General features: G+C 53.0%; 7 protein-coding genes across 7 annotated transcripts; 2 read left to right on the forward strand and 5 right to left on the reverse strand.

The window, feature by feature from the left end:
• Positions 1 to 343: 343 nt before the first annotated feature.
• KD926_008571 (putative filament-forming protein (Tpr/p270)) lies at positions 344 to 6,484 on the reverse strand (the record flags this gene model as incomplete). Its single annotated transcript, XM_053101310.1, has 2 exons — positions 344 to 6,144; positions 6,193 to 6,484. The coding sequence occupies 2 exons, from the start codon at positions 6,482 to 6,484 to the stop codon at positions 344 to 346; spliced, it is 6,093 nt and encodes a 2,030-aa protein (XP_052955108.1).
• A 617-nt stretch (positions 6,485 to 7,101) lies between these two features.
• KD926_008572 (transcription factor TFIIE subunit TFA2) lies at positions 7,102 to 7,986 on the forward strand (the record flags this gene model as incomplete). Its single annotated transcript, XM_053101311.1, has 1 exon — positions 7,102 to 7,986. The coding sequence occupies one exon, from the start codon at positions 7,102 to 7,104 to the stop codon at positions 7,984 to 7,986; it is 885 nt and encodes a 294-aa protein (XP_052955109.1).
• A 610-nt stretch (positions 7,987 to 8,596) lies between these two features.
• Positions 8,597 to 9,475, reverse strand: KD926_008573 (3,4-dihydroxy-2-butanone-4-phosphate synthase RIB3; the record flags this gene model as incomplete). The annotated part of the gene is made up of 3 exons (XM_053101312.1): positions 8,597 to 9,110; positions 9,203 to 9,320; positions 9,412 to 9,475. The coding sequence occupies 3 exons, from the start codon at positions 9,473 to 9,475 to the stop codon at positions 8,597 to 8,599; spliced, it is 696 nt and encodes a 231-aa protein (XP_052955110.1).
• Positions 9,476 to 10,371: 896 nt separating this feature from the next.
• Positions 10,372 to 12,496, reverse strand: KD926_008574 (uncharacterized protein; the record flags this gene model as incomplete). The annotated part of the gene is made up of 2 exons (XM_053101313.1): positions 10,372 to 12,344; positions 12,454 to 12,496. The coding sequence occupies 2 exons, from the start codon at positions 12,494 to 12,496 to the stop codon at positions 10,372 to 10,374; spliced, it is 2,016 nt and encodes a 671-aa protein (XP_052955111.1).
• Positions 12,497 to 13,122: 626 nt separating this feature from the next.
• On the reverse strand, positions 13,123 to 14,809 carry KD926_008575 (putative serine/threonine protein kinase; the record flags this gene model as incomplete). Its single annotated transcript, XM_053101314.1, has 2 exons — positions 13,123 to 14,647; positions 14,724 to 14,809. 2 exons carry the CDS (start codon positions 14,807 to 14,809, stop codon positions 13,123 to 13,125), a joined length of 1,611 nt encoding a protein of 536 aa, XP_052955112.1.
• Positions 14,810 to 15,954: 1,145 nt separating this feature from the next.
• KD926_008576 (putative ubiquitin conjugating enzyme (UbcK)) lies at positions 15,955 to 16,647 on the forward strand (the record flags this gene model as incomplete). Its single annotated transcript, XM_053101315.1, has 2 exons — positions 15,955 to 16,472; positions 16,542 to 16,647. The coding sequence occupies 2 exons, from the start codon at positions 15,955 to 15,957 to the stop codon at positions 16,645 to 16,647; spliced, it is 624 nt and encodes a 207-aa protein (XP_052955113.1).
• An 873-nt stretch (positions 16,648 to 17,520) lies between these two features.
• KD926_008577 (NupC/NupG family nucleoside CNT transporter) lies at positions 17,521 to 19,494 on the reverse strand (the record flags this gene model as incomplete). The annotated part of the gene is made up of 3 exons (XM_053101317.1): positions 17,521 to 17,805; positions 17,865 to 19,113; positions 19,190 to 19,494. The coding sequence occupies 3 exons, from the start codon at positions 19,492 to 19,494 to the stop codon at positions 17,521 to 17,523; spliced, it is 1,839 nt and encodes a 612-aa protein (XP_052955114.1).
• Between the last annotated feature and the right edge of the window lie 886 nt (positions 19,495 to 20,380).

Below are 20,380 nucleotides of genomic sequence, written 5' to 3' on the forward strand. Positions count from 1 at the left end.
TGTTTGGCATTTTGCATTATACTTTGCGCTCGATACCCAGTGATAGATAAGACATGATACTACTATTTAGAGACAGTAGATGGTTGGAATGACCAATGGTAAAATTGACTATGGTTATCTCCAGATAACTACGCCTAAGCCATGACAAAGATAACATTAAAAGACAGAACAGTATAATTGATTTGATCAGAAACAAAAGAGATGTATGTAAAGAGATTTTTCCCCCGAAGAATGGTGTCTTCTCTGTGAAGATCAGATTGTTCATGAATAAAACAAAAACGCTTCAAGCAGTCAAGCACAAATAATAGAACATAAGTAAACAAATACACGATATTTAGTTAGATCAGGATCCTCCTCTAGGATGTCCACCACCTCTCATCCTCTTTCCACCATTTGCTCCTCCGTCATTTCCACCCTCGCCGCCATCCTCGCGAGCTCGCTTATTCCCTTGAGGCACGAATTGGCGGGCGTTGGCACTCAAATGGGCTCCTCGTCCAGCACCAGGACTAGCCTGTCCCTGTCCCTGGGGAACATTGGTCTGCACGTTTTGATTTCCGCCTCGGCCAAATCCACCTCGTCCACCCCGTCCACGGCCGATACCCGTACCACGCTGGGATTGACCATGCTGTTGTTGCTGTTGCTGACCCTGGGGCCCGAATGGGTTTTGCTGATGACCACCACGAGCACCTCCTCGGCCACCTCGCGCAACTGGAAGAGCACTCTGAAGGCTTCGCAGGACCGCGCCTGACCCAGCAGGAGGTTTGCTAGGCAGCGATGAAGGTTGCTGCTGTTGCTGTTGCTGCTGTCCATTTGCCACTGGGGGCGCTGCAGCCGAGGAGTTGTCGGTTTCATCGACCTGTCCCTCTTCTTGCTCCTGCTCTCCATCTGCCTGGGCCTCAGGCTCGGGCTGGGTAGTCTGGGGAGCAGCGGCTGCTGGAGCCGGCTCAGGTTGGACTGCCGGTACCGGTGCCGGTATCGAGGGAGCTTGTGGCTGGGTCTGTGGCTGGGTTTGCTGAGGAATTTGAGCCGCGGGTGTGGGCTGTGGAGGAGGTGCCGCTGCAGGTGTAGGTTGTGCCGTTGCCGGTCCTGGGGTTGGGGGCTGTGTGGCTGGTTGCGAAGGCGGCTGGGCTGGTGAAGCAGCCGGTTGGGGTTTGGGAGGAGCCGCAGGCGGGGCCTTGGTTGTCTTGGCTACTTCCCATACCTCAACGACAGGCTTTTGTGGGGTGTCAGTAGCAGCCTTCTGGACAACTTCAATCTTGGCCAAAGCAGTCCTGCACCGAGTATCAAGCATGCTGATCTTGACCAACGTTTTCTTGTCGGACAACTCGACTGCGGACTTGATCTTCTCCTCCACGCCGTCCTCGTACGCTTTCTTAAGAGCTTCCCTTTCTTCGTTGAATTTCTGCTCCAAGGCGGACAAGGACTCCTGGTTGGCTTCTTGCGCTTCCTGGTTGTGCTTCTCCTGTTCTTTGGAAAGCATGGCTCGGATGTTGCTTCGGACGATAGTCTGGATGGTCTTGTTTGAAGCAACCAGGGCTCTTGCCTGAGCATCAGTAAGCTCAGGGAGTTCTCCGTCAGATTTCGCGGGGGTGGCAGGAGCCTGCTGAGACTGCGGACCGGGCGTGTTGGGTTCTTGAGGGGCGGAGGGTTGCGCCGTTGGTAGAGTGGACCTGAGGTTCTCAAGTTCCTGCCGGTGGGCAGCTCTAACTTCAGCCATCTTGCTGTTGAAGGTTTCCTTGAGCTTGTCAGCCCGTTCTTTGATCTTCGCATCGCGCTCTGCATCCTTGGCGGCGATGACGGCTTCCTTTTCAGCAAGCGCAGCTTCCAAGCGCTGTATCTTCTCCTCCAAGGCCTTAACCTTCTCGTCGTCAGCGGGCACTGCCACCTGGGTGGTCGCCACGGGGAACTGAGATGCCGGGGTAGAGTCGACGCCGGCGGCAGGGGCAGTGGAGGGCTCCTCTACGACAGGCGCAGGAGAGGCCGGCTTCTCAGCCAGCTTAGTCTTGAGCGTGGCCAGCTCCTCCTTGGTAGTCTTCAGCTCTTCCTGCAGCACCTCCTTCTCCTGGAGGGCAGCGTTCAACTCCGCTTGCTTCGCATTGATACGCCCGCTGAGCTCCTTGGAGCGAGCTTTGAACTGTTCGGTAAGCTTCGCGCGCAAGTCGTGGACCCTTTCATCCCCATGGGCTTTCAGCTTCTCCGCGAATCCGTCAACCTCGGTCTGGAGGGCATCGCGAGCGGCCGTGGCTTCATCCCTGGCCTTCTCCAGTGACGTGAGCTGCTCTTTCAGGCCTTCCATTTCAGCAGGATCAACCCGGTCATACTTTTGCAGGATGTTCTGGGTGCGCTGTTGCCAATGGTCCCTGTCTGCTTGCAAGAGCTTCATTTCTCCGTCCTTCGTTTCGACCACATTCTCCAGTTCGCTGATCTTCGTTTGCAATGGCTCCATCTGCTTCTCAAGGCTCTCCACGCGTGCTGACTTCTCGGCGAGAGCAGCCTCGGTTTGCTTGACTTGGCTTCGAAGCGTAACGCTGCTCTCTCGGAAAAGGTTAAGTTCATTGAGAGTTTCCATCAGCTTGTTGTGGCTCAATGCACTGTGCTCGCTGTCGGCAGCGGCGCGACGCTGCTGTTCAAGCTTGAGTCGGGCCTCGTCGAGCTGAGATTGGGTGTATTCGAATTGCTGGCGAAGACGTTTGCTCTCTTGCGTAGACAGGTGATATTGAACGTCGACGATTTCCTTCTCTTGTCGCAAGTATTTGATGACCTCTTGGAGGTTCTCCAAATCCGGTGCCGCTGTCTCTCCTTGTTCAGCCTCGGGGATACTGGCACGGTCTCGCTTCAAGGCCGTGATTTGGTTTGTGATATTCTCCAGTTGAGTATGGAGCAGGTTGTTCTGGTGAAGAACCTCCTCACGACGCTTGTGCAGCTCCGACAGCTCGCCCTCGTACTTCTCCTTCAGTTCATTCCAGCTCTCTTCCTTCTGTGTAAGATCCTTCTGATAAGTGTCGGCCTTCGTCCGCATCTCAACAAGTTCGAGTTTCAGCTGGTTGGCCTCGGAGCGAACCAGTTGCAGGTTCTTCGCTGCGTCAGCATGCTTGACCAATTCAGTTTCGTAGTTCTGCTGGGCCTGCTGAGCGATTTCTGCCTGGGCCTTCAGGTCATCTTGGTGGAACCGAGAGGAAGTAACCTGGCGTTCATTCTCATCCTTCAGTCGGGTGATTTCAGTTTCGAGGGCAGTCTTCTGTTCCTCCAGACGGCGCGATACCTCTCCTTGCTCATCGCGGATCTTCGACAGCTCCGTGTTTGTAGTCGAGAGCTCGGAAGAGATCTCCTCAATCCGCTTCTCAAGGTCTTGGATCTTCTTGTCCTTCTCCTCGATAAGACGATCGGTCTCCTCGCGATATTGCTCGTTGGTATCGGTAACAGACTGCAGGCGTTCCTCGGTCGCTTGACTGATGGCCTTGTAGTCTTCCACTTGCTCCTTGGCATGCTCGAGCTCGCCCTTAGCCAGGTCCAAGTCACGCTTCAACTCGGCAACTTGGAGGCCTAACTCCTGTTCACGAGTCAAGTCGCTGGTCTGCCCATCCTCGTCGGCGGTTTCAGGATGTTCAGCAACGGGTGCAGGAGCGCTAGGTTTGGACTGAACAACTTGGATGCGTTCTTCAGCACTCCGAAGCTCCACGGTAAGCTCATCCACCCTAGATTGCAGGTGGTCTCTGGTTGTTTTCGTGGCAACGAGCTCCTCCCTAACAGAGCCCAGGCTGGTAACCAGGTCGTCGATTCGCTTCTGGCTTTGCTCATGTTCATATTCTCTCCGCAGGGCAGCTTTCCTTGACTCTTCGACCTCGTCGTTGAGCTTGCGTTTTGTCGACTGCAATTCAGTTTCGAGAGATTCAACATTGTGTTCCAAGCGGCGAGTTCGTTCGGATTCGTTGTGTTCGCGCTCGTTCAGAAGGGTCTGCAGGTTTGCGTTGAGCGAATCCAGGCGGCCTCGCTCATTCCGTAGCGTCTCGGTGTCCTCGATAAGTCTCTTTTCGATGTTTTTCCAGAGACTCTTCTCGGCCTTCAGGTTCGCATTCTCCCGCTGCAGGCTCTCGACAAGACCCTTAGTCTCAACCAGATCCTCTGCAGCTTGTTGGGTTCTCAGATCCTGCCTGTTTGCGTTCTCCAAAAGCGCAGCATAACGTTTCTGGAGTTCGGAGTTGTCGTTCTTGAGCATAGTAAAGTTGCTCTGGAGCAGTTCTGCGCGCTGAGTGGCGGCGCCAAGCTGACTGCTCGAGCGACTGATCTCACTCATCAACTCACTGTTCTTACGGGAAAGATCATGTACTTGCTGCTTCAGGGCAGAATGGTCGGTGGCAGACTCCTCGCGGAAGCTGTCGAAGTGTGCTTGCACCTTACGCAGCAGGTCGGCGTAGTCGGTAGGATCCTTGGCTTGCTCTTCAGTCGGTGGAGCAGCGCCGAGAGGTAGTGACTGTGAGAAAGCAGAAGATTCACCAATGGTTTGACGTCGGCGGGTGAGCATGCTTCGGAAAGTATCACGTTCCTTCACGTAACTCTTCGTCTGCGCGACAAGGTTGGCAATCTCGTCGCGATACGTCTGCACACGAATTCTGAGTTCCTTCAGTTCTTCCTGCTCTTGTTGGCGAACAGCGTCCTTCTCGCGCGCCTCAACGCCCTCCATCTTGTCACCCAGCTCCCTGAGCATGCGTCGAAGGGTGACGTTCTGCTCCTGCAGTTCATGAAGGTCCTTGAAAGCCATCAGGTTGTGACTGATGAAGCGTCCTGTTGGAGTAAGCTCCGCAGCAGAGTCATCAACCTCCTTCTGAGCAATCTTCTCGAGCTCTTCCCTGTCGTAGCTACCTTCACCCTCCTTCATAATTGCCACCTCTAGCACCAGAACCTTGATCTGAGCACTCAGGTCCCGAAGCTGCTGGCGCAGAATATCGCCTTCGCGGGACAATCCTTCCACTTGGCCTTGCCACTTTCTTGCCTCCTTCGTGGCATCGTCTCTCTCCTTTCCAGACGATTCCAAGATATTCGACATCTCAACAACTGCATCCTGCAGCCTCGTGTTCTCGGCTCGCAGCTCATCGATTTCAGGCTTGCATGCTTCGAGATCCTGCATCATTTCATCGACGGTGGTTCGGAGTTCTTGGCCTGTCTTCTGTTCCGCAGCAAGGAGCGTTCTCATCTTATCGTATTCCGTGTACATCTGCGTGAGCGTAAGACTACCCTTGCCGCGGGAGGTCCTCGGCGAGAAAGCGCCGATCGGGGTAGAAGCACGCATAGGAGTGCTAGGTCCTCCATTCAGCCCCGGGCTCATGGGGACCCGACTACCGGCGCCCTCCGATTCAAGTTGACTAACAGAAAGCTCGAGCTCGGCGACACGGCGTTCAGCGGCTTCCTTATCACCGTGTTCCGTCTCAGCCTCCACGCGCAGTCGTGAGATCTCCTCTGCGGCATCATCCCGTGCCTTCTCCAGAGCAAGTTGACACTCCTGCACACGTTGCTTGGCAGTTTCGGCGGCATTGCCTTGTAGCTCAGCCAGCCGGTTGGCACTGTCGAGTTCGATTCTGAACGATTCAGCTGCCTGAATAGCGTTCTCCTTGAGTTGATGAATAGTAGACAGAGATTCTTCGTAGCGTTGTTCGACATCGTCAAGACGGCTCTTGAGGGTGTTCTCAGTGCGTCTCAAAGAGTCAATCGTAGAGATAGCTTCCTCGTTTTCGCGCTGAAGCTCCGAGATCCGCGCACTCTTTTCCTTGCGGAACTTGAGATACTCGGCAGATTTAGTCTTCAGTTCCGTCTCGAACCACTCGTTGTTCTTCTTCGTGAGGTCCAAATCTTGCTCCAGGCTTTGTTCGCGGAATCGGGCACTAGCGGAGGCGGAGTTGGCGGCTTGCAGGTTCTGCTCAGCAGTGGACAGCTCACGTCGCAGCTCAATAGCTTTCTTGTGCTGCGCCGAAAGGTCCTCGGCCAGCTTGTCGTACGCGGCGGACTTGGATTCCAGGAGCGAGAGAGTATCCCGGTTCGAAGCTTCGAGAGAAGAAATACGCGACTTGAGGGAGGTAACTTCGGATTCATTGGACGTAGATGACGATTTCAGGGCGGCGATTTCGGATTCCAGGTTGGAACAGGTATTTTCTGGTGGATGTGAGTAGACGCGCTAGGATGAAAGCAAACGATACTTACCAGCCTCGTGTAATTTCTTTCTCGTCTCCTCCACTTCGGTGTGGCCCTTTTCAACAGAGTTCTTCAGAACTTTGATCTTTGAATCGCTGCTGCGGACGGCACCTTCGAGCTCCACCTCCAAACGAAGCTTATCCGACTTGAGCTCGTCATGATCGCGAGCCTTCTTCGTGATAGCTTCCAAGAGCTGGTTCACCAGTTCGACCGTAGGAGCTTGGGTAAGGGTAGTTAGCGCAGACTCCGCAATGGAGTAATGCGACGCGAGGTAAGGCAATTCGGTCGTAACGGCAGCCATGTTGACTGTACACCGGCTACAGCAAGAAGCTGCCTTGCCTCACTGTTCTTGGACAACTGCACTCGACGTTCGATGTGACAGATCTAGGTCATGGCGGGGTTGAAAGAAACAATTTCGAAAAACAGGCGACACAAAGGGGGGGGTGGTAACAAAGCCCCCGTTGATTGATGGTCGAGACAAGCGTTCAAGGGTGGAAGAGACCCGGGAATGGATGATGCTGCTTTGCTGCTCCCGACGCGGTTTAGTAGCGGGCGGCTCCGGACACGTGATGACCCGGTGGCAGCCTCAGGATGGCAACTTCCAGCTCACTTCTCGGGAGTTTGACCTTCCAACACTCAAAGGCAATAAAGAACGGCCTGGTCTCTTTCAGGCCCTCCTTCTCCTCTGCTGGCGATCAGCACCTTCTGGCATATTCCATCCTTCAACCTATACAGAACACTCGAAATCTCACCCCCGATCTACCTAGATTCGAGCCTCTAGCTAGGGCCTGGTGTGAGAGAGAGCCGAGCCTCAGCATATCTCACCTACACTGAGCAACCTCTTTCGCATCTTCCACGTCCTTCCTCTCCCCAAATCGCAGCCTCGCCTCCGCGTGTGAGGCAACCAGTACTGCAAACATGTCGCACCTTCAAAACCAGCTCAAGAACTTCAGCGCCGGCGTTGTCGACTATGCAAAGAGCATGCCGCAACAGAGACGATTCGTCCACAACAACCAACCCTCGGCCAGCAGTTCACAAGTGCCCTCGTCAGCCTCCACACCCACCCCCGGCGGCGGCGATCCCCGACGAAAGCGACACGATGCGGACATCGTATACTCGCAGCCGGCCAACACCGGCACGGGCAAGGATATCATGACGCAGGTGATTTTCGCGATCGAGCACATGAAAAACAAGGGCGTGCCGCTCAAGTTCGCCGACATCGTCTCGTACCTGTCGCTGCAACACCGCGCCCATGATCAGGGCTACGTGCAGGCTCTACGCAGCATCCTGCAGAGGCACGAGAAGGTGCAATTCGACCCGAGCGGCGCGAACGGGGAAGGCACGTTCGCGTTCCGACCGCCGCACAACATTCGCTCGGCGGAGCAGTTGCTGCAGAAACTGCAGGCTCAGACGACCGGGGCGGGGATGAGTGTTCGGGAACTGCGCGAGGGGTGGCCCGCCGTGGAGGACACGATCAATAAGCTGGAGAAGGAAGGGAAGCTGCTGGTGACGCGGAACAAGAAGGACGACCATGCCAAGATGGTCTGGGCCAATGATCCGTCGCTGATCCAGCATTTCGACGACGAGTTCAAGTTGATCTGGGAGAAGATTCGGATTCCCGATCAGCAGACCGTTAAGGAGGAGTTAGAGAAGGCCGGGATCACTCCCACCAACAAAAATAAGGTCGTCAAGGCGCGGCCAAATTTTGAAAACAAGAAGGTTAAGAAGCCGCGCCGCAGTGGTAAGACAACTAACACTCATATGATGGGCATTTTGAGGGATTATTCCCATCTCAAGCGATGATTCTATTTCTGGCAGAGCCAAAATATATTCGACATTATCATCTAGCTCTTTTATTTCCGATTTTGTATACTCTGCCCGTCCTACCATATTGCATGCAATGGCGTTCACGAGGGAGACCTATACACCGGGGTTAATGCTCTGGCAGATCGACTTTTATCACTAGACTTTTGCGATCATGCTGTCTTGTTCATGGCTTTTATTGTCGCATCATGTACCATATACTGAAAAATAGATACCCAATACAATTTAATTATGCTTTCGTGTAAACTCCGTTTCTATGTCTATTTTAAATTTTTTGAAGCCAACCGTAAGGCTCAAAACCATGGGGCTCTAGTCCTATCCGGTCTCGTCGGCGCATAAGATAATCACAAAAAGAAAGCGCGCCATAACATAGGAACATCAGGGATTGAGAAAAGAGGTCCAGGTGTCAAGATAAGGAAATAGTCAGAAAACAAAACAGGAAAGTAGAGGTGAATCAAGCATCTATCAAAAGAAAAATATGAAATGTCCAAAATCCATGAGAAGCTCAATACAACCAGAAGAAAATATATATGTACCATGTGCAAAGGTTTAGCAAAAACAGAGAGAAACAGTCATAAGAAGACATCACTCAATGTTTCCCATTCGTCACCCCCTCCGTCTTCTCAACATACTCAACCAGATCCTCGATCGTGCATACCTTGATGCCCCATTTTTTACCGAACTTCAAGCACCTATCGCGTCTCATCATGCCATTGTTTCCACCGATCTCAGGGACACCCTCAACCAGGTCACCGTCCTCCACCAACTCAGCGATGACACCAGCCGGGGATTTCCCCGCTAAACGACAGAACTCGACCGCGGCCTCGGTGTGTCCTCTGCGTTCGCGCACCCCACCGGCCTTAGCCTGCAGGGGGATGATGTGGCCGGGTCTTCGGAAATCGTCGATACGAGCAGACGGTGAGGCAAGGGCTCTGCATGCGAGCGCGCGGTCCTGGGCGGAGATACCGGTTGTGACGGAGGGGTCGCTCGAGTCGATGGAGATCGTGTAGGCAGTGCCCTTGGGGTCGGCGTTTTCGAGCACCATTTGCGGCAAGGCCAGTCGACTGGCGATTTCAGGGGTGATGGGTGCGCAGATCAAACCACTACATGACAATTCCACGAATTAGCGACTATGTCCGGAAATGGATTGTGCGCGATTGCGCCAGAACGTGCCACGACGCGGGGCTATTCCAACCTTGTATAGCGGACCAGAAACGCCATCTGGGCATCTGTGATCGACTCGGCGGCGATGATGAGATCGCCTTCATTTTCACGGTCTTGCGAGTCGAGAACGATTATGAACTCTCCATTCTCTAGGGACAGTTAGTCACCTTAGTTCACCCTCTAAACTGCGATGATGACTCTATAGCCTGAAACAAGACCAGTGAAGGTGCAAGTACTCACTGAAAGCGCCAATTGTATCCTCAATGGAATCAAATTGGTGGACGAGCTCAGTCGGGGAAGGCATGTTGGATCGATAAACTGCGATAAAAATAGCCCCTCACCAGGCGCGGGGCACTCTGCACAAAAGACTTCAGTCTTTCTGTTATGTTCTTGACTTAACGAGAAGTTCACAATAAATGAGAACTTTCTCCAATCGCAATTCTAAGACCGCAACTTGAAAAAAACCTGTTTGTCGTGACAGAGAGAATGAGTCAAAAAGTAGAGACAGCGCGGGGAGACCGGAGGTGGCGAAAGACGCTGGGGAAACAAATGCGCACGCAATATCACCGGTTGTCTGGAGTCGCTAGGAACTTTCCGACTGGACCCGATCTCTTGAAGTTTTATGATAGAACAATAATCAAGGGTATCACTGGAAGTAACGGGGATTTGGACAGAAGGGAAAGGAAAGGAAAGGACAAAGGCCTGGATCACTAATGGTTTGTCAGAAGCCAGTCATGACAGACCGCGGCTCTCACGGGCCGAATCGGGTGCCGAAACATGTCCGAGTTCACTCGGACAGTTCTTACGGAGTACATCTGTCTGTAGGATTTAGCACCTGGCCGGTATGGACAGTTTTGACTTCTTCTATTTTATAGTCATGTATAAATTAGGGAGGTATGGGTAAATGCAGACTAACAGGGATCTTATGGTCCTCCGTGCACCCGCCGTCTAGATAACCAACCATCAAGGCAACGGAAGAAGCATGGCAAAAACAGAGATAAATATGAATGAATATGAAGACGACGCCGCTATAACAGGTCATATACACAAATGAGCCAGAATGCCACCGCTTATCCTATTTTATATAAAGAAAAATCCCAAAACCATCGACCCAAGTGGACTACCGAGAGCAAATACAACAATGAAGAACCCTTAATTGAACGAAACAAAAAAGACGGGGAATGGGAAATGAAATCAGTATCACATTCCCATGCCACCCGTTCGCCGTACTTCATCGGCCTGCTGTTCTAGTGCGCGGCGCATCATAAGGGAGTATTCTTCCTCTCGACGTCGATGCTCGCGCCTATTCTTGCGCATCTCGTCGCGTTTCGCATCGTCCATTTCTCCCTCTATACCCAAGTCTTCGTCGTCTTCCTCATCTTCAGTATGGGAAACGTCAGAGAACTTGACCCGGCCGATGCGCTCCCCTGTCCAAATGAGAAGCTCATCCCCTGTTAGGTTTCCTCCGGTGGGGAGTATCTTGCGAGCCACTTCCCCATCGCTGCGTGAGCGAGAGTTGCCCCACAGGCCGCCGGTCTCACTGTCATCATGCTCATCCATGATAGAATCAGGCCCCTGTTCAGCGGAGGTAGCCGTGTGAAACCGTCGTGTGGGCTTCCCACGCGGCTTATACGTGTTGATGTTAAAACGACGAATCTCGGACCGTCCGTCCCGCTCGGTCCATTTGACATTGCCGTCTCCATCAGAATAGACAATCCGTGTGCCATGAGATTCAACTGACAGCACCTTCGAGCTGGCCGCACTCTGTCGATTCTGGTGCACCAGGGCCAAGTTAGATGACCAGCCTGACTGGTCATTGCCCACATTCCGGGCTGACGGGGTCAAATTGTATAGTTCAAGGGAACCGCGACCTTTATACTCACCGCAGGCTACCACCTGATGGGAGCTTGGCCACGACGGTTCGGAGACAACGGGAAATCGCGGTGCAGGAACCGCAGCCAGCCCGCACAACCGACCGCCAGAGTGAATGGTGCTCTGCAGTCGAGGGAAGAAACGCCGGTCATATTGGAGGATGCTCGGGAAACGACCTGCAAGGAATATAGAATTCAGATGGGGAGCTGGAGGATGTAAAAGTGAAAGAGGGCCTGGCTGGAATAGTGGCGCGTAATTGTCGACGGGCTCCGACGGATCGGGGCTTCGCATGCGACGAGGGGGTTGGCCGTTAGGCCGGAGCTGGAGCAGCGGCGAGTTTGGAGGCGCGAAGAGCTGGGATTTGGGAACCAGAGACGGCGTTGACTTTTCACACCGTGAATGGATGGCCTCTTCTTCCTCGATTGCCGACATTCTGCCATCATATATATGCATACTCAACGTTGTCGCCAAGGTCAACGGCACCGAATAATCCGTCTCCTGGGACAAAGCAAACACGGACCAAGGATACCGCTGCTGCGAGACAACCCGAAGGGTCTCTAAATCCACTTCATTGAGAATGTTCCCAACTGCCAGGTACGCTCTGCGCCGCATAGAATCCACGCTCACACACTCGCCCAGATTGATAAACTCCAGCGCCAGCTTTGCCGCGGGATTCTGTTTCTTCCGGGAAACATCGGCCATGAGGATGCCCGGCTCGCTGACACCCAGAATATTGCCTTTGGTACTCTGCGAGCCGATGGCATGCGAATGGTTGAGATCCCAAATGCAGACACTACCATCATCCAGCGGCGCGATCACCTTATTTTGCCTCGCGGAGCTCCAATCCCGAAGTAACCCCATCCCTTTCGCCTCCCGGTGATCTTTCCGCTTGCCTCCAGCTTCCCGCGTGTACGGATGCTGAATCCAGTTGAACGACAGCGGCCCATTCCGGGCAATATACTCGGAGTACCAGTCGACATCCTCTCCCTCGTAGGACGGGTCCCATCCGGCCGCCGCTCTCGATCGTTCGGCGAATGACGGGGTCTGCGGTGCGTGGCCATCTTCGAAGCGAGTCGCATGCGGCTGGATAAGTGACCGCAGGGACGTCTGTCCGAGCACGCTGAGCGACGCGGTAGGATTAGTGGCCAGGCTTTCCGAGGGCCGGTGAGCGGGACGAGAGGCATCGACGGCCGCCCATGACTTCTCGTAGCAGTGAAGCCTCCACAGGGTATTATCACGAGCGACGTTGAACAGCCGCTTCGAGACGGACTGAAGTTGAACCTGCTCCTGCGGGGTGAGAACTACAACCGCCCGTTAGTTATAAGTTAAAGTAGTTCTCCGTGGTTTCATCTTGGGGGGAAACGCCGACAATGCGGGGTAAACATTGGACCAATTTCTCGGGGTAATTACAGTCAATTATTTTGGCGAGAATCTCGACCGGTAACTTCTCCATGGGCAAAACCGTTGCAAAAACACCATTGGGAGAGGACCGGGGGCAGGAGAAGGGTCAGACGAGGTTCTTCTTTCGCCCGTGCAAAAATGTTCTTAAATCCATTTTTCTTTCCTCCCCGCGATCTGCGAAGTCTAGACTTACGTCACGTGTCGGCGTGTGGAGGAAGATCGTGCATTGCGGGTGACTTTGGTCTTGTCGTCCGTCTTCCTTCGACCCTTCGCTCGGGGGTCTTTGCGGTCTGTGTTGTCCCTTGTCCCGTGGTGTCAGGTCAGGTCAGAGAGCCTTGCGGTGGCCATTGTCCTTGCGTCTGGTGGGTAAGTTTGGGTCCAAGCGAAACGCCGTCAGCGTTCTCGGCACGTTGCGAACACCATCATGGACAGCAAACAATTGAGCGGTCCTATGATACGGTCATATCGGCGTCCACTATAGCCTTAAGCTAGCTGATAAGCATCAGATTGACGAGATTATGCCTAATTAGGGTTCCTAATTTTTGCCAGTTTGCCTAGTGCCTACCCAATCCATCATTATTCGCATTAATCATACAAAGACATTAAAAGATAAAGGAAGAGAAAATAGAAAAAGAGAAATGAAAAAGATTCCAAAATCAAATCCGCAACTCGGCAAAATCATGGCTCGTAGTCGTCAGGCCTGAAAACGGCATCTTTGCACAGGATGGCCGCCTTTTTGAAAAACCGTCGCCATTCGAGGGGATCGCCTTTCACCTTCATGAACTCGATTTCGAAGAGACCCTCAGAAACGCATTCGATGATCACCTTGCCTTGTAGGGTGCACATTCGCCCGTCTCGAGTCACAATGCGTATCATTGCGGAGGTGTCCCCGGCCGAGACTGCGGGGACGGAGGGAACGGGTACGCCCAAACGGTGCAGCGCCTCGCAGATCAGAGGGACCAGCAATTTAAGTTCCCACGTTGAGAAGAACCGGGTCATCGGGCGGGACGGGACGATATCGCGGAATCGCTGTGCCTTTTGGGTGCGGCTTAATGGCACGGAGGGATGCGGCGAGAACTGGGACATGGACGGTTCGTCCTCCAAGGTATCGCCAATCAGGGTATCATCGGCAGAGAAAGGCTTCCCCATCGGTTGTGTCGATGAAAACGTATCTCCCAAGTGAGGAGTATCCCAGTCAACCAGCATGCCTCCCCTCGGCATCTCAGGCTGCGTGGAGGAGATTCTGTGATCTCCATCCAAATCATCGCCCATGTCCATTCTGTCGGGACCAAAACTACCGCCATTCGATCGCAAGGCAAGAGGATCCTGGGAGAAATCGATATGAAGCGATTCAAACATCGTCGTAGCCAGATTAATCGGGTCTCGCAGCCTTCCATCCGGGGCGAGGAACTTGTTTTGTCGTGTGTACCAAGGATGTCGGCGTACATCCTCCAACGAAAACCGATTCCCGGGGTCAGTGTTCAGCATTCCTCGGAGCAGCGATAGAGTGGCCACTGGTAATTGCTGCCATAATTCATCGCTCGTGCGTGCATTCGTTGTAACGTATAAATGAAACTCGTAGCTATTCTCTGTGGGACTATCCCATGGCGTGTTTCCGGCCAGAAGAACGAAGAGAACGATTCCACACGACCAAATATCCACCAGATCCGGCTGGTAGCCCGAGCCCTTGATCTGGCCTTTGCTGCTGCAAGAGATCACCTCGGGAGCGATGTACGGAGGGCTACCACAAAACGTGGTAGACAGTTTGGTCACCCCCTTGTACTCGAACAAGGTGGCGAGGCCAAAGTCCGCAATCTTCAAGTTCCCATCGGCCGTCAGGAGCATATTTTCCGGTTTAATGTCCCGATGTCCCACGCCCTTCGAATGCATATAGCCCACGGCACTGACAAGTTGTGAGAAATAGACATGGGCAATGTCTTCTCCCACGCCCTCGTCGGCCTCGATTTTGTCAAAAAGATCGCCACCCTCGGCCAGCTCCATCGCGATCCATCGCCAGATTTCGTCCTCCCCCGTCTGGAAAAACGAGATTATATTGTAATGGTCGCCGATGTGCTTGTGTACCGTCGCTTCCATCTGCAATTGCCGGGGGCTAATCTTCCCATGTCGGGCGGCGTACTCTTTGTGGATGAATTTGACGGCAAAGACAGGATTATCCGTATGCGAGGGGCATGCTTTTTTGATACTACACGGGACCACAGACGAGTTAGGGATATTGAGATCACGTTGTAGCAAGGGTAGGTGTTCAGAAACCGACTTACCACGCGTAGGCACCCTGCCCAATCGTCTTGGAGACAATTCGAAAGGGCAGGTCATTTGGTAGCGGGGCAAGTTGAGAATGGTGCATCGTGAAAGGAGAACCCACGAGGCAGTCAATGCGAGAAATTTGCCGGATCTGAGATCAGATCTGAAGGTCAATCAGAGAAACAGGAGCTTTTGATCCATCATCTCGTGGTGTTCAAAGGCAGAAAGCAAGGGTTGCTGACTGGGAGGAAGCCGGGGAAACGCGCTGCGCCGGCACGCGAGAGCCACTTTATCCTCTCTGGGTAATCTGTTGATCGCCGACCGGGCGCAACTTCAACGCCAGGACAGAGCATGTTTCTTCTTTTTTGGGGCTGTTATTACAACAGTGGCAAGTGAATATGCGCAGAGGAATAGAGAACCTAGAGGAAATCAAAATAAAGTAGAGATTGGTTTCCTATTATTCGGAACCTGCAATAGGCCATCATGGCTGCTTCATGTCGGTCATAACAATCTAGACCCGCAGCAGTCGCCCTCTGCCAATGAGATATTCTCCGTCAGCACTGGCACTGAGAATGAAGAACACCCACTATTCTTAGCCTCAGCGTTCGATGTTCAGACCGTGCTCCTTCCATCGTGGAAATCTGGTGGACAGATCACCTGCCGGGGACGAAGACAAAGAGGAAGGATAATTTTAAACACAGCCAACTCGAAGAATAGAACACATTGAACTTAACCAAAGAACAAGTACCCTGAAAAGAACACCGACCCCATCGGATGAACGAGTCAGATGTGAGATCAGGCGGGGGTCCATTAAGCCAGCGTTGCCCGGGGCGCGTTTTCCCTCTTCAGTGGAGTAAACAAAAGAAAAAAAAAGAGAGATGGCCTTCCTCTCCTCTCCTGTCCTGTTTGCATCCCAAAACATTCATCTTCGGCGTTTCCCTCTCTCCCTTCCTCTTGAATCTTAAACACTTCGCCCTCTTCCTCCCATCCCACCTCATTGCTTGTTCCATCCTTACCGATTCCGATCCTCTGGGTTTCTCAGTGGGTCGATCCGTCCATTCCAGCCAACAGTTAGTTAAGCTGCATTCGGTTCCGTCATTCCAGACAGCAACCCTCCCTTGCTACTCCGTACTTTGATCGGAATTCCAACCTTCCCGGTCCTCCCTCGTTCTCTATTTCATTTAGTCCGAGACGATATTCACTCGCCGACTCGCTCTCTCGCCCTCCCTTTGCTCTCGATCAATCAGAATGGACTACACGATGGAAGACACCCAGAACTCCGCCCCCGATGCGCTTGAGGCGTCCAAGTTGAACTCAGCAGGCCAGCGCAACGACAGCCAAAGCGTCACCAAACGGTTCGTGCCTACTTCACCCCCATTGTCCAGCTATCCATCCTCCAGTGAACTAACCTCAATCTCCTTGGTGTTCAACAGCCTCCAAGCAGAGCTCATGCAGCTAATGCTCTCGCCATCGCCGGGTATCTCCGCCTTCCCAGACGCAGATGGCAACCTTCTCTCATGGACGGCGACAATCACCGGACCGGCCGACACGCCCTACGACGGCCTGAAACTCAAGCTATCGTTCGCTTTCCCAAGCAACTATCCCTATGCGCCGCCGACCGTGCTCTTCAAGACGCCCATCTACCACCCCAACTTCGACTTCTCGGGCCGCATCTGCCTGGACATCCTAAAGGATAAGTGGAGTGCTGTTTACAACGTGCAGAGTGTGCTGCTCAGTCTGCAGAGCTTGCTCGGGGAGCCGAACAAGTAAGACACCCCAAAACTCTCAACCCCTTCTATCGTCTAGGTATATCGGTATACTAACCACTCGAATAGCGCGAGTCCCTTGAACGCCCAAGCCGCGGAACTATGGGACACCGACCAGGAAGAATTCAAGCGTCACGTCCTCGCCCGACACCGCGACATCGAAGATATTGAGTAAATGTCCATCCACGTGTTTTTTTTTGTTTTCAGGGCGTTAGGAAGCATTCCAAGTGGAACAGAATTCACTTGGCTGCATTGCATTGCATAGTCGGGGTCTGTCTGGTCCGGGCTGGATATCCATCCATACCATGCCATCCATCCATTCCATCCTGTCTCGGGAGAAGCGATATGTACGGCCCGATGCATTAGTGGTTGGGTGGGGGGATTATATAGGATTTTTGGAGTTTTTTGTGTATTGGGGCTTGTTCTGCATTTTCTTGCTCTTTCTCGTTCTCAATCTTTCTCTCACCGGGGATCACGCCATCGACAGTACAGGAAACCAACGTGTGTCCCTGGGTAGAATTCAATACCCGTCTTTCTTTCCTGCATTCTTTCTTTCCTTACGTCCTTTTCTTTAAAAGCCCTCCCGATTTCTCGTGTTGGTAACCACCAGTCATAACTAAACACCTACCTAGTTCTGGTTCCTCGTATTGCTATATCACCAAACCTTAATTCTAGATATAGGGTCTAAACTGACAGGGGGGTGGATATATAAAGAACAAAGAGTGTAGGATCTGCACACCCGCTCGTGACTCACACCTCACCCACATCTTCCCAGTCAATAGAATGGAACCGGAGACAAGACAGACAGATCGAAGCCTTATAAATGTAAAAGCTGAGATATATTCCATATACAACATGAATACATATATACATATATGCATATGCGATAATTACTATTCATTTTTCCGTTTTCGATGGTGTTTTCCTTTCGCGGTTGCTTTATGCTTTTCGCTTTTCAACGAGCAAAATCACATCGAATCAAACCAAACCAAATCAAAAACAAATCATTCACCCCCCACCCCCCTTTTCAGGTACGGAGGTAGATTATTTACGTGTTCGGCGTCGTGAAAGCCGCTTCGTTCGTGATCAGGAGACCAGCGATCGTAGCGCTGGTAAAGGTACTGATCGCGCCCGTGACCATGGCGCTGAAGGCGACGCGAGAGACGTCTCCGGATCGGCTGGGCGCGAGCTGGGCTAGCACGCCGATCTGGTTACCGAGGGAGCCGATGTTGGCGAATCCGCAGAGTGCGTAGGTGGCGATCAGTCTGGATCGCGGAGAGAGGTCCTGGTATTCGGCTTCGTTTTGAAGGGCGTTGTAGGCAATGAACTCGTTCTGGGGAGGGGTTAGCGGGGACTGGTCATTTCTGTCTTTGGATGGTGCTGAGGTCTTACCATGACGAGTTTCATGCCGAGGAGCTTGCCGACCTTCAGGAGATCTCCGTCGCGGGAGACGCCGAGCAGGAAGGCGATCGGGTAACAGATGTATCCGAGGATAAGTTCGAGGGTCAAGTCGGGGTCGTTAATGTTCAGGTACCGACCCCACCAGGTCAGGAGGCCGTTGATCAGGCCGACGAAGGAGATGATACACAGCAGGACAGATGCGATCATGGTGGCGATCTTGAGGCCGAGCCAGGCTCCGTTGGAGAAGGCGTGAAGCGCGTTGGCGGCCTTGTGATCCTCGTCTTCCGGGACGACCACGCGGCCCGCCGTGAGGGTCTCTTCCTCCTCGGGCCACCGCAGCTTGGAGACAGCGAGCGAAGCAGGGATACTCATGACACAGGACGAAACCAGCGCCTGGGAGTTGACACCCATGCTAATGTAGGACACCAACACCGATCCTGCAATGGTGGCGTATCCAGAGCACATGACCTGGTGGATTTCGGCCATGGTCAAATACGGAATGAACGGTTTAATCAGCATGGCGGATTCTCCTTGTCCGATGAAGGGGGACGCAGCGGCGACGACGGCCTCGGCACCCGACACCCGCATGCACCAGAAGAAGAAGACGGCAAACTTGCCGACGGCCCACTGGAGCAGGCCGATGTAGTAAAGAAGCTGGACGAGCGAGACGAAGAATATGATGGCCGGGACAACGCTCACCAGGAACCAAGTATGACTCTTCGCGAATCCATCCTCGACCAAAAAGTCAACACCCTGTCCTGCAAACTCCAAGAGCTCACGAGCCAGCGTGGAGATGAAGTTGAAAATGTCATATCCGGCCTGGGTCCGCAGCACGAAGAGTGCGATGATGAACTGCACCAACATGCCCATGATGACGGTGTGCCAGACGATCTTCTTGCGGTTCCTCGAGGTCGCCCAGAGCACGAACAGGAACACCACGAGACCGAAGAGACTGACGGCCCGGTTTTCTCTGCTGTTGTCCGCGGTCTCCTCCGAAGCAAACGCGCCGATGATAATGACCGAAATAGTCAGGAGAGCACCACCGGGGAGGCGAAGCTTTTCCGGAATGAGGTCGACGAATCGCGACGCGGTTTGATTCCATACCCAGTACACTGGCCTCGTGACGATCGAAATGGGCACATAGAGGAAGATGAGGCGCAGAGTGATGGCAAGCCACAACAAGAAGGGGATCACCCAATTCTTGTCATGCCGATGGAGGATGAGACCTGCAATCCACCATCTAGAGATTCGAAAAAAGATGAGCCTATCACGGAACCCAAGATAAACCAAACCCCACGGGCAAATGAGCGGCTTACCCGGTGAACAAGAGAAAGATGACAGCATAGACCACATGCTTGATATACTTGGAGTACCGACGGTAGAAAGCCCGTTTCGGGTAGCTTTCACCCGCTTCCTCGTCCTTGTCACTCTTCTTCTGTCCCGTGCTATCTAGCGAGCTGGATTCCGGGATTACTCTCTTCTCAGTCTGCACGCCCTTCGTGTAGATGATATCATCCTCCGCCGCATCGTTAGAGCCGGTATGCCGTTCGGTTGCGGCGGGCGTCGTTTCTATGCTTGTGACCTGCTGGTCAGGCGTGTCGAGAGTTTTTTGGTCCGCCATGGCTTCAAAGGACCTGATCCCAATGGATCCCTTCTTCAGCAGTTCGATACCCCCTGTGATATGATATAAAAGGTTAAATGGATGGAGAATATATTTATCGAAAGAGAAAAACGGGTGAAGCAAGAGCTCCAGTCAAAGCCAGCCGGGTGTGAAAAAATTCGACGAACACGGTCAATGGCAATTGACGACAGGAAGGCGCAGCTTTAAGGTTGAACAAGACAGGAAGGAGGTGAGATAGAGAGATAAGTAGTAGTCAGACGGAAGATGCATGGAAGGAGGAAGGAAGAAGAAAAAATAAAATAAGATAACTGCCTAGGCCATAGCCCTGACCACCTGAGATAAGGTCATGATGGACAAAATTCCACCGGCAGCGATTGAGGACCCGAACTTATCAGTTGACAAGTGTGCGGGGATCCCAGTTGGTGCTTTTCGCCCGTTCCCAATCTAGTGGCCACTCCGGCGGTCGGTTTCTTTTTTATGTTTTCTTTTATTGCTACGTCCGTGTCCACGTTGACGCTGATTTGGGTTTCTTCCGTCTATAGGACACTGTCCAGCTTGTTTCCCCGTGTCTTCGAGACCTTCGTGAGCCGTCCTGGTTGTGTGGTGCAGACGGTCCAGAAATTCTAGTGGCTGGGATCTGTATGCACTCCGCAAGGCAGGAGGCGAAAAAGAAAAAAAAAAAAATTTATTATAAGAAAAAGAAAAAGGTGGGCCCCGAAGGCAAACTCTGCCTTCCCCATCGGAGGATAGCGATAAGACTGTTGCAGCGCTAAGTCGCCCGGCGCTCACTCGGATTGGCAGCCGATCAACGACGACCCGACGAGGGCTTCTGGTGCGGCTGGTCTCCGCACAAGGAACTCGGTCGTGTGCCGTCCAATGCCTTTCT

Source organism: Aspergillus affinis (genome assembly GCF_023601865.1).
Source record: "Aspergillus affinis strain CMG 70 chromosome Unknown NODE_57_length_199529_cov_86_754292, whole genome shotgun sequence".
Taxonomy (NCBI): Eukaryota; Fungi; Ascomycota; class Eurotiomycetes; order Eurotiales; family Aspergillaceae; genus Aspergillus; species Aspergillus affinis.